Source organism: Dipteris shenzhenensis, chromosome 17, assembly GCF_047967505.1.
Source record: "Dipteris shenzhenensis isolate YYH24624 ecotype China chromosome 17, Dip_SZ_1.0, whole genome shotgun sequence".
Classification (NCBI taxonomy): domain Eukaryota; kingdom Viridiplantae; phylum Streptophyta; class Polypodiopsida; order Gleicheniales; family Dipteridaceae; genus Dipteris; species Dipteris shenzhenensis.
Window position 1 is genome coordinate 6770784 of NC_141612.1, and position 13329 is coordinate 6784112.

At 43.3% G+C, this 13329-nt stretch overlaps 1 protein-coding gene across 1 annotated transcript; it reads left to right on the forward strand.

The window, feature by feature from the left end:
• Positions 1–427: 427 nt before the first annotated feature.
• Positions 428–11337, forward strand: LOC147891599 (LOW PSII ACCUMULATION-like protein). The gene is made up of 4 exons (XM_087388396.1): positions 428–927; positions 9856–10464; positions 10570–10620; positions 10738–11337. The coding sequence occupies exons 1-4, from the start codon at positions 674–676 to the stop codon at positions 10874–10876; spliced, it is 1053 nt and encodes a 350-aa protein (XP_087244522.1). The 5' UTR covers positions 428–673; the 3' UTR covers positions 10877–11337.
• The last annotated feature ends 1992 nt before the right edge of the window (positions 11338–13329 follow it).

Below are 13329 nucleotides of genomic sequence, written 5' to 3' on the forward strand. Positions count from 1 at the left end.
GAGGCAAAAGAAGGAAACGCAACAAGGTGAATTAATAGCCAACGAAGGTGCAAGAGAAGCAAAGAAGCACCAGTGTCAATAAAGGCCCCATCATAAACATTTAAAGGAAGTGCCTATTAGGTTTTTGACAGTGGACGGGCGAAATAAAATCCCACAAAATAATTTTAGCTTTCAAAACGAACAATCAGAAAGACCTTCCATAAAGGGCAGGCCAACGGAAATCTCGACATCCGCATGGAAGGTGTCAAAAGCGCGTTCCAAAGCGATGAGAGTAAAGTTAGAAAGATGGGTGAGTTAGAGTTAGCAAATGCAATTAGAATACGTGGAGAGCAAAGTTAGAAAGATGGGTGAGTTCGAGCTAGTAAATGAATTAGAATACGTGGCCTGCTGTCCTTGACACAAGAGGGAGAGGCACCAACTCCACACATTTACCAAATTTTCGAAAGCATTCAGGAAGGACTTGATCAAGGCTAATGACTCTTGTGTCTTTGAATCTCGGCCAGCAGTTGTGTCGATAGGCTGCTGGGTAGTGATATGGTCTTTGTTTGGCATTTGGCGTTAATGGGTTCATTTCCCTTTCCTGCATTACCATTTCAATCACTCTTGCCTCTCCATTTGTTGCCCAATTCAGTCATGGGCGCCCCTGATTGCTTGCTTTGAACTGTTGTCCTCCATGGAGAGTGTTCTTTCCAGCCTCGTTTGCCCTCCAATTTGCTCTTCACTTGGTTTCTCCTTCGAGCGTAGCCCGCTTGTCGCTTCTTCTGCTGGATTTGGCTCTCAACGTTTGCTTCTCATCGGGGATGGAGCTCCGAGTTCCGCAACTGCTCTCTGCAGCTTTTGGCTCGTTAGTTCTCTTGGTCGACCCAAGAGAGGTGTTGTTGTCTGTTCCGGGGGTGCCGATGATGCTCGGACCTCACCCAAGATCAGGTACAGCTGCAAGCGAAAATGCCAAGGCGAGTGACCTTGTGGAATAATCTTTACATATTTATTTGGGCGTGCTATTTCTAATTGCAACGCTTGCTAGCCCCTACTTTTTAAAAATGGGTCTATCTCAATTAGCTACCCGGGTAGATTTGATTGATTCGATTTGAATGTCACGTTACGCCACTAGGAACGATTTAAAAACATGTTAATTCTACGTGCTACACAGCAAAATCTTTGCTGTGAGTCCCCCATCTCATTTTACATGCGCGTTCTTGACTACGCAAATTCATTAACTGGCCTTATACGCTCAAACTCCAAGACGATGGCTAGAAAACTGATCAAGGCTCCAAATCATGTAATGGATTGTTTCTAAAGTTTTCAACAGACTTCATAAACTCAACACAGAAAGAACACCGTTGTAATCAACCTCAGTAGTTCACTTGGCCAGAATCTGCAGACGATCTGAGGTCATCGAAACGCATAAATGAACACTGGGTGGCAACATAAGTTTTGTACCACTTAACTCCAACTTTAAAAAATCTATGGGATGTACTATCTTGGGGACCGAATATAGGAGCGCTGAATTATGTACAGCATGGCGTTTCAGTGTAAGGAAATAACATCTCCGGAACTTGGAAGGATGGGGCCTATGTTTCCCACGTGTGAATGCATGGTCTCATTCCGTTTATGGGCAAACACATTTTTTGGCTCATTCAATGTTATGAGGATGGCTGGAAATTTTCCTCAAAGTCTCCAAGCAGGATTTTTGAAAAGATTGAAACTGTTCACGATGCTCCTTTCATGTCTGTGTATGTTCTAAGCATGTGTGTCCTTATCACATTTATGACTTGCTGCTGCAGAGACAATAAGTCTTTAAGTGGATACTATCTGATAGTCCTTGAATTATATTTAACAGAGTGAGACTCAAGATTTCTGATCTGGTAGTGTAGAGTTGGTGATTATCTCAGTTCATTTTCAAACTTATTAACAAGCAGTTTCCACCTCTGCAGGTCGTCATCCATCATTACTTGCATCCCCTAGTGAGGCAGCACAGGGCTGCCTTGAGGGCAGGAAAGTAAAAGCATACGCCCATGCTGTGTTAGGATCCTAGAACATGAAACCCTAAAAATGGTAGAGCACAACGAGATAGTAGAATGCTCAATTGAATTCCCAAATGTTGCATATGCTAAAATGAATTGAAAATATGGGTTTCAGCCTTTTATAATGAGCCGAAGGGTAAAACCTGAGTCTAGGATGCATCTCCTAGTGGGATCTGGCAATAGGTGCTATGTCAGCCCTTAGTCGTCCAAAATAAAACATGCATGTCAACTCAAAGCTTATTGGAGGGCTATCGAGTCATCATCTCATAAGCTGAGCATTACATATGAGAATGTTGAGAATTCATGATTTGAATGCAGGACTACCCTTTCAGACATGCAGAACAATTCAAAAGATGTGGTCATTATGCTATAATTCCCCGTTTAATGATTACATTATTTGTGTGAAACCCAAGGCCTCTTTGTGCATGATGAATCTCTCTCTTAATAAAGCTTTGGTGAAGATATCTTCTAGTTCTCTTGTGTAGGGCAATACACCATTTCTACCTCTCCATCTTGTACTTTCTCCCTAATGAAGTGAGACTGGGAATATCCATGTGCTTTGTGTGGGCATGGAACATTTGATTATTTGTCAATGCATTCCAACTTTGGTTGTCACAAAGAATCTGAGTGGAATCATCTGGATGAAATCCCAAATGAGCAAGCATTTATGCTCTGACAAACTGATGTTGTGTTTGCCATATATTCTACCTTGGTTAAATTGTCTCCTGATACACCAAGAACTATGGCTGTACTAGTAGTAGAGCTATATTGTCTTCTTGAACTGTTGGTCTGAGCTTCGCCTCCCTATCTGAGACACGTGCTCATCAAGCATCACATTGTGTGATTTACCATACTATAACCCCATATGCAATGTTCCTTTACATGCCTTAGAATTCCTTCTGCAGCTTTCCAATGAATGACTTACTACTTCCAGTATGTGAGATATCTGGCCTGATAGTAGTCAAATGTACCAGAATGCACACAAGCTGTGTATAAAGAGTGGCATCAACATCACCACCACCATCATCTGCTGTATTTTAAAAACCTGTTTCCATGGGTGTGGCAGAAGGTTTACAATCTTCCATTCTGAATTTCTTGAGTAGGTCCTTTGTGTACTTGTTCTGTGAAACAAAGCTGCTATCCTCCTTTCAAATTCAGTTCACTATGCAACAAAATAATGCAGCAGACCTAAATCAGTCATTTCAAACCTTTGTGCAAGCTTTGCTGTAATTTACTTTTTCATTATCGCATGTTATGATCAAATTATACCTGATCCCAAGATTGATAGTTTCTTTGCAAGCATCAAGACGAAGAAAATTAAATATGATCCAAGTGCCCTAACACATTCATTTGTCATCTACAACAAAACATTCACCACAATATGTTCATTTTAATTGATATCAGATCGACCCAACATTTGACGCGGCTGCTCAAAGGAAGGTCATGACATTAAGAGGGTCAAGTTCTCAAGTTCAACATCCCACTATCAAAGCCTCTCATCAGTCCACTTTTGCTCTGCATCATTCCTCAGCGACTGTTTCCGTTCATGCTACTAGCAGCTCGTTAGCTGTCCACCCCCCTCAGATCAATTCGACAATTTGTTCACGCTGTGGTGGCGGCGGAGGGTGTGGTCTCCTTGAACTCTGAACCCGCTGGGCTATGTTCAGAGTCACCCCTCGTCTCGGGCGGTCTCCCTGAGAAAAGCTGTGATAGGACGGACCTCATGACACATCCCCGCACTCCTGAAACCTCTGATTTGCAAAACAAACACACACCACGTGAGAAACCGAGCAGGCTGCTCACCACCCAACCATGACATCTACGGGATGTGATCCCGAATCATGAGATGTCCCCTCCGAGCCACGAGCTGAGCTATTGGCACGAACTCCCAATCAGATCCAAACCAACCTGGTGTCCCATACCACCAGGTGGCGCTGTGAAGCCCTGGATCTGCCACTGGGCCTTGGGCCACGCTAAGATGCAGGTGCGCATCCGTGACTCAATCCAGGATCAGACCTAGCACCTGGGAACGAAACTTGCTCCCAACTGCACACTGAGAATTGAACCCCCTGGGCCCCTTTTATAGACTCGGGCCCTGGCGCCAAAAATAGCGAAGACCTATAAATAGTTTGTACCCTTGCCACTCAACCCGAGAATCAAGCCTGCCTAGCTCTAAGCCTCCCCAGGCTAACCTGAGCTAGTCCTGTGTACCTAGTACACGTCAGATACCAATCCGTGCACATGACATACTCCCCCTCCTCTAAGAACTCACTCCTGAGTTCGCTAAAAAACCCGGAAATGTTCTCTGGAGGTTTTGTAATGTCTCCCATGTTGCATCCTCCTCAACACGATCCTTCCACTTGATCTTGTATTCCGTGATAGATCGATTGCGAATCTATCTGTCACGAAATTCAAGAATACACTCAGGTTCGTGTGGAATAAAAGTCAAATCTGTAACTTCTATTATCTCGTGAGGAGAAACAAGTTGATCATCCGCACCCAAGACTTCTTTCAGTCTACTGACATGAAAGACTGGATGTACTTTAACATCAGGAGGCAATTCTAGTCGATATGCAACTGGTCCAATTCTTTTAATGACCTTGAATGGGCCACAGTATCTGGGGGATAATTTCGGAACCAAACCAGTGCTTAGGCTCTTGGATTCCTTAATAATTCGCAAATATACCATCGTTCCTTCAGAGAACTCTCTAGGCGAACGATGTTTATTAGCATAAAATCTGTCCTGATCTTGGGCACTTCTAATAGACTCCTTGGCAAACTGCAACATTTCCTGCATATCTAGCAAGAAGTTCTTAGCAGCGTCATTTTGAATTCCTTTTAATCCAACCATAACTGGTGACTTAGGTTGAAACCCGTACATAAGCATAAAAGGACTGTAACCAGTACTAGAATGCTTTGCACTGTTGTAAGCATATTCTATCATAGGTAGATAATCTTCCCATGAAGACTGTCTCTTAGATACATATGCCCGAAGCATGTCTTCAACGAACTGGTGAACCTTCTCTGTACTGCCATCGGATTGTGCATGATCCGAGGAACTCATACTTAGAGTAGTTTCTAACTTCTCAAATACAAGTGTCCAAAAGTTACTTATAAACTTTGAGTCCCTGTCACTGACTATGTCAGATGGCAAACCATACAGCTTAAACAAGTGGTCCACAAACTCGTGAGCCAGCTGAACAGCTGAAATAGTTGTTCTAGTAGGTAGGAATCTAGCCATTTTTGTCAAACGGTCGACTATGACCCAAATGGAGTCATGACCCTTGCGCGTTCGAGGCAAACCAGTAATAAAATCCGTGGAAATACTTTCCCATTTATTACCTGGAATCTGTAATGGCTGTAATAAACCCGCGCTTCTAAGGCGTTCTGCCTTAGTAACCTGACAAACCCGGCAACCTACTACATAGTTCTCAATAAATGCACGCATCTTAGGCCAATAAAAGGTATGCTTCACAAGAGACAGAGCCTATGTATACCCGGATGTCCAGCACTAGGAGCATCATGACACTCCCAGAGAATCTTGGATTTAAGGTCCGAAACATCTGGCACACAAATCTTTTCATTCCGGAACAGCAAGCCGTTCCTAATCATCCACTGACCTCCCGCCGCCTGTACCGTAGGTGGCACAATCCCTGAGTCCTGGTCAACCATGGAGCTCCCATCCTGGACTCTCTGCCAATAAGAACTGAAATGACTATCAGTTGCGTATAGCCCTCTCAAGGATTGAAATAGGTCTGAGGATATTTCCGTAAATGACAGAGCATTTACCAACTTAACTCGACTTAAGGCATCTGCCACACTATTCAACGAACCCTTACGATAACGTATTTCGAAATCAAAATCTTGCATTAATTCTGCCTATCGAGCTTTCCTGCCCCTCAATTCTGATTCGTCACACACATACTTAATTGACTGATGATCAGTCAATACAAGGAACTTTGAACCATACAAGTAGTGTCTCCAAACCTTAAGAGCATACACTATTGCATAAAGTTTCTTCTCGAGTGTGGGCCAACGATATTGAGTGTCGTCTAGTTTCTTACTCTCGAAAGCTACAGGTCTGCCCTCTTGGAATAGAGCTGCCCCAATCGCATAATCACTCGCATCGGCCTCTAAAACATAAGGCCGGGTAGGATCGGGTAATGCAAGAACGGGTGCTTCCTTGATAGAAAACTTCAAGGTTTCAAAAGCCTTGTTCATTGCATCATTCCAAGAGATTGGCTGAGTAGACCTGCGTCCACGACCTTTCAATATGTTTGTCAAGGGTGCCGTGATATGTGAATAATCACGCACAGACTTCCGAAGAAATACCGTAAATCCTAGGAAAGAACGAAGTTGTTTCACAGTCTGAGGGATAGGCCATTCCAAAACCTTCTGGATACGATCCAGATCAATGCTAATACCTTCAGAAGAAATCTTGTGTCCTAAGTAAATGATCTCCTTCATAAAGAAGTCACATTTACTCATCTTGGCATAGACCTTATGCTATCTTAGAATAACTTAGACAATCCGGAGGTGTCCTATGTGATCCTCAAGCGTTCGACTATATACCAAGATGTCATCTAAGAACACTACAACAAATTTGCCTAGAAAATCCCTGAACAAATCGTTCATCATCTGCTGAAAAGTAGCAGGAGCATTGGTCAAACCAAACGGTAATACCAGAAACTCGTAATGACCATACCTAGTTCGGAATGCGGTCCTATCTATGTGTTTAGCATAGATACGGATTTGGTGATAACCCGTACGCAAATCAATCTTAGTGAAGTACTTCGCTCCAGCCACAAATCAAAACCAAAGTAACCAAAACGCTGTCAATTTAATAACAAGACAATTGAGAACATAATTCATACAAAATTGGGGAGCTTCTTGAACCAAGAGTGGTTCAAAAGATCCAGTCGAGCCAAAAATAATTAGGTGTCGCTTAAAACTGAGGATTTCAACCTCTTCATTGCTTCTCAATAACTCGGAAGCAGTATAAAGACTCTAAAACAAGCTGTCTACATTTAGAACAGCACGAGCCTTCGTCAATATATTTCTGAGGGGTTTTATAGTAATGAAGAGCTGCCCAGAGTATATCCATTAAGGAATCCATTTCTCGTATCAGGTCATGAGGTCTACGAGGAATAATCTTCGATGTAGCCTCGTCCTCCATCTCGATAAAACAATAGTCCAGGGATGGAGTTTGATTGCTTTGATGACCTTCCATAGGAACAACAAGCAAGGTATGAACAGTAGAGGATAATGAAGAGGGTGAAGGGGAAATCGAGGAAATAGAGCAAGGGTGGGAGTCTTATAAAGGTGGGGATTCCAAAAGCCTAATGCGTTGAATCAACAAACACATGGGCTTTTAGGAAAAGCTCATCCACATTTTTGCAAAAGCATGCTGCCAAAAACAACATTGTTTTTCTATTCTTGGCCGAATTTAAAAATAGTGAAGCGTTGTGCGATGATCTCAAAGTCCGCGGTCCCCTAAACGTCAGGCTCGCATCGCCCATCTCCTACGCAGTAGTCCACGCAAGCCCACACATGTCCATGCTGTGTAAAGCGTTGCTTTTCGTACCTAATCCTTGTGTACAAGGAAATCGAAGCTAAGGTTGTGGTAGATCGTCAGAAAAGCATCGCAGCCCGCAACAATCAGCAGCGAACTACTCCTTTGTCCTAATTCATAAGCCTAATCCAGCCCTGGATAATTGCACCCGGCTTCTCAAATCCTATATGGCCTAATCCTCCCCTTTTATCATCCCCATCGCAAGAGCTCACCAAGCGCTCATTCAATCGCATCATTCATCAACCTCATGAATCTCCTACATTACGTACCTTCCTCAAACAACTAGTTGATCAACGATTCCAAATTCTCATATGATAATCCAATGTCAAATTCCTTCTCTAAAGGCGAACCACAGAGGAATCCCAACTAGTTAAAGAAATCCAACGATTTCACTAGTTACCAGCGCAATTGCCAACCCCATATGTTCGTCTTGAACAGAAGAGAATATGGAAAATCCTACGTAAATATGAGAATCGTACCTGGAAATATCCTGCGCTAGTTCACCTTTCTACTTGTTGTCGTGAGAGGGCGGCTCTAACACCAAATGACACGACCCCGCAACATCTGACCCTATCGCTGACCTAGAATCTCATCCTCAATCCAACGAGAATCATAGTGCAAGCACCTCGATCCTCCCGACCACCCCCGAGCACGTGGGCTACGGCTCGACTCATCCATAGGCTCGTATCTAACCCAAGCGTCCCATACCACCTGAGCCCGTCTAGAGGACCCTCGATATACCACCTATGATCCGCCATGTAGATAGAGTCCCAGCTTGGGTCCAAGCCCCATCCATCAGTTGAGGACCGCTCAACTGTACTCTACAATAGCACTGGCCCTCCCTCTATATAGAAGGAAACCCGCTATAGATATCACAATGCTATGAATAGCTCCCTCCATATAAAGCGAGCACTATATATGAATCAATCTCTATATATAGCAATCTCTGCTAAAAATAGCCATCCAGCCCTATGCTATCCCGTAACCCACGTTCACCTACTATCCAACTCTAGATACACCATGCACATGACATGCCCACATAGGCAATGGCACAATGAATAGGCAGCACAAACAGAGCCCAATCTTCCCTTAATCAACAGAAAAGGGTGGAACATTGTACGTTCTTTCCAGGCACTAAAAGCTAGCTCAGACTATACCCTCTTTTCTGTCCAAAGTCGGCCAAAGATTGTACAGACTGCTAGTCAGACCGTGGGCAAGCAACCCAGTCTTCAGTGCAGAGGTTCAGCCCTCCGCTGAGGAGCCATTGCTTGACCCTTGCAAAGTGTGCAGTCTCCAACAAAAGACAGCCTCTTCAGCCAGCATTAAAAGTAGTCTTTTGCTGTCAGAAGTAGTCTGTGTGCATGGATTGGGTATCTAGGTATAATATCTGCTACCTTGATATTTGGATTGATTTCAGATCTAGGCTGGCATTTTTTCCTTGAAAGTTTAAAAGGGCCTCCATAATCGAATGGGCAACTGAGCCTGTTATACTTAAGAAAAAGAAGATTTGGACCAGCGTTTGAGGGTGTATTTGGGCAGGCAAAGGCCATTTACGATTGTGCTATCAGGGTTGGCCAATGGGGCACTAGCACAGTTTTGCCTCATCACCAAGTTTAGACATTCCCCGATTTGAGATCCCCCAAGGCTACGGCAATTGAAGGCCCCAGTCAGTATGGTGGTACATCGTACTACTACACTCAAGGACATGCACCTATCTAATGGGTTGCCTAGTAGCCATGTAGAAGAAGGTATCATACTTCCACACAGAACTCAAGCATACCGGTGTTCGATCCATTAGTAAGTCTACCATCTGTCCATGGTCTTCCGGTCTGTGGCCCAAAATAATCAGCAAGTGCAACAAATGATGCAGCGAAATGAGAAGAACTGTGGGAGAAGGACCATGAAGACAAATCATCAGAATGCACACGTGTGTGCATATATAATTTGCAGGGAACGACGCTTTAAATGTTTGACAAACCTCACGATCTTAATGATATTGTACGTTTATTTGTTGGCAACATTAGTCTTCTTTCTGTTTTTTTCTGAGTTTGAGGACCTCCTTTATTAAAATAGATACCGAACTCATTTTGTCCTCTTGACCCCATATTTTTCTCATTCTATTTTCTCTGTTTCACACATTTATACGTCATATGACCTACCAAGTCACACACACGCGCGCGCACGCACGCGTACGCACACAGAGAGAGAGAGGATTGTATTGAATTTGATTCCTGATACAAGTTTCTTGTAACACACCAGCTCTGATGCCAAGATGAGAAGTGAAGTCATATCTCCATTCCGATCAGTAAGAATGTTCTTCTACTTGGCATTCATGGCGAGTGGTAGCATTGGAGCATTGACTTCTCTCCCTCGATTGATTGCTGCCCTAGGACATGCACCCAACGCGTCCCCAACTATAGAGGTCTTGAGCGGGTTGGGAATAGACCTGGTTGCAATTTTGGTTTTTGCATTTTTATACAGCATCGATGTCAAAGCAAGGGACCAGCAGTTAGCAAAGCTCTCAAGAGAGGAATCTTTAGCTAGTCTGAAATTGGAGTTGAAGAACAGCAAGGTTATATCAGTGGGGCAGATGAGAGGTGTTGCCCGTCTTGTTATTGTTGCAGGCCCTGCAGCTCACATTGAAGAAGCTTTCAGAAGAAGTGAGCCATTCTCCTCTAGTCTGATGGAGAGAGGAGTGCTGGTAGTTCCTTTTGCCACAGATGGACAGGTCCCAAAAATAGAGTTAACTTCAGAAGGGACTTTCAATTCCAAGGAAAGTGAAGCTGGAGGGTTTTCGAATGTAATAACAGGGGCCCAGGTACAGAAACTATGGAGGGCAACACCTATTTACACAAGTGAATGGACCAGGCAAGTCCTTTACGTTTAGATAGCGCAAATGGTACTTAATTTAGAAAGTAGGGAAAGACTGTGAGCTAAGTTGTGTTATGTGAAGCAAGTTGGATTTCATGGCAGGTGGCTGAAGGAGCAAAAGCAGCTGGCAAACGTGTCAGAAGATTCCCCTGTGTATGATCTATTTTCTCAGTGCCTACTCTTGAATTTTTCTTTAAAGCTCCGGTGTAGTAGCAGAATTCGGTCAACTGCATGTTTGAATTTGTCTGTTGAACTTCCTTATCTTTGCAGGTACCTGTCCCTTCGTATGGATGGGCGAGTTCGAGGGAGCGGTATAGGTTCTCCACCATGGGGTGCATTCGTGGCTCAGTTACCTCCTTTGAAGGGTATTTGGAGTGGTGCCTTGGATGGCATGGATGGTAGGATTTGAGGTTTTAAGACCTTGCCACACTTCCAAAAGCACACCCTGATTGTGACCATGAGAGGTCTTCATTTATGTGGGAACAAAGGGATTGTGTTCAGCTGCAGCTCATCAAATGAGAAGGCTTTAGTTTAAGGTCAGCCCTGGTTTGATAAACCGTGAAATTCCTATGGTATCTAATGGGCCTTCTTCGATTCATGTAGTGAGGGGCATTGTCTAATTCCTCAAATGGAAATCCTTAAGAATGCTTGTGATTCGATTCCCTTTCAATATTTGTGGTCTGAAATAGTTTTGTGGCATGAATAATGTCCAATTGTTTGAGGTGCAGTCATCCTTAGGTTTAATGAGGAAGAAATATGTATCCTCTAGAGCATGAAAGTTTCCTTTGCTGCTCAACCATCCCCTCCTACTTTTACCACTATTTGATATTGAGGCGACTCCCCTCGTGCTTTTAACACTAATTAATACATTTTTGGCCCTACTAAGGGTCTATGGAGAGATGGAGATTTTTTTTGCTGATCAGGTTCATTGTTTAGACGTAGTTTATTTGGTCAAGCCCTGTTAATGCATGTTTAGTGTTAGGATTAGTGGTAGTTTAGGCCATTGTAATGAGTTTAGGTTTAGGCTTTTGTCTTTTTGTGAGGGTCCTAAATGATGTTGTCACTTTGTTTGGATTAAGTTTTCAGCCTTACATGAGAGGTAGTGAATTACTTTGTCATTTAGCTTCCATGACACCACCTTTATCAGCACTCTCGTAGAGAAGTGCTTCAGGATTGAAATCGGGATCGTTTTTGTTGGGGAATGTGAATTTCCACTTGTCGTGTGGTTTAGAGCAATTGCAATATCGTTTTTGGGGCGGCAATTTTAAACGTTGTTGCTCAGGATGGCCATGGTGGCTCCACGTCAGTTAACTGGAGCCAGTTGTCATTCGAGGGAGGCTTTAGTGCAAGCAACTGGAGCTTTGCATGGCCTTGTGTGGCTGGGGCATTGCATGGTTGCGTTTATACGAGGTTCTCTGGTTCGTCGTGCCCATTCGATTCTGGTTCCATGGAGTAGAGGTTGCAGACAAGCGCGGAGTTGTGTGGAGCGCGTTGTGCAAGGGCGGAGGAGTTCAAGGCGTGGGTTCATTGCAAGGTGATGATGGTTGGTGTTTGCGTTTGGTTTTGCATTTCTATTGCTTGTTGCTTTTGCAAAGTACGGGACTAACGTTTTGAATTGAGCTCGAGAGCAAAGAGACTCCGCACAAGTCTTTGGATTAAAATTAGAAGCACTCCATAGGTGCACGTGACAACGCATAGACTCTTGCTTTCGTTCCTTCAATTCTTTGTCTTCATAGCACTGCCGTGACTACGTCCAGTAGTTCTTTGCTTCCAGTCTTGAGTGCTTCTTGCAAGCTAGCTTCACGGTCTATTGCAGCTATCCAAGTCAAGGCTTGGTCCCTTGGGTTTTGCTTGAGCTTACTTTCTATTGCACGACTGCTTCGTAGGTCTTCCTAACTCCTCCATTCTGCAACCCAGCTCCATAAGCTTCTCTCTACAGGTAGTCGGCCAGCCTCCTTTGAAGTTCCCATGCAAATTTCCACGTGTGTTTGCATCTTCATATGCAACGAAGTATTCATGTTAGTGCTTTTTAGCACTGCCTTCTAGGCAGCGCTATCGTTACACTTTTCTTACACCATTTTTCACCACGTGGCCCCTTTCTATTTTGGTTTTTTCTATTTTGGTTCTTTCTCTCTCACTCACACTTCTTTTTTTAAAACTCTCTCTCTCTCTCTCTCTCTCTCTTAGTTTGCATATTTTGGCTTTTTCTATTTTGGTTCTTTCTCTCTCACTCATATTTTTAACCTCTCTCTCTCTCTCTTAGTTTGCAAATCATTCGAACTTTCCTATACACGAGCTTCCATCTCAGGTGTTGCAAATTAATCATTCATTCATCTTGACAATTGTTTTCCTTTGTCAGAACCAATTGAAGGCAGTGCTTAGGAGTACATGTACTCACTTGTTATGTTACGTTGACATTTATATGCTAACAAAAGGATTAGATCTCAAATAGCCATGGTTGCCTACTACTCGGAGCTTACACAAGGGATGTTTAAATTGGGTTTAGGCTCCTCTCATGACTTTGTGCTACTTTTGGTTCTGCAAATTTTTTTGTGGCTTCCGTCGTGTGAGACTTTTGCATGGAGCGTTGCATGCTTGAACACATTCATTCAATTTTATTAATAGTCTGGTAGCCTCGATTGTGAGGATGCTCAATAGACATTAGCATTTGTGTGTTATATGAGGGGTTTGGGTAGCCTTTCAACTCACAAGCATTTGGATGTGCTTAGAGCTACCTATATTTGGTTATCCATTGAAGTTATAGAAGTCTTTTGTAATGACTCTCTCTCTCTCTCTGTGGCTATGCAAGATATGTATGGGCAAGTAAAATTTGCTTAGTCTTATGAATTAAAAAGTTACATA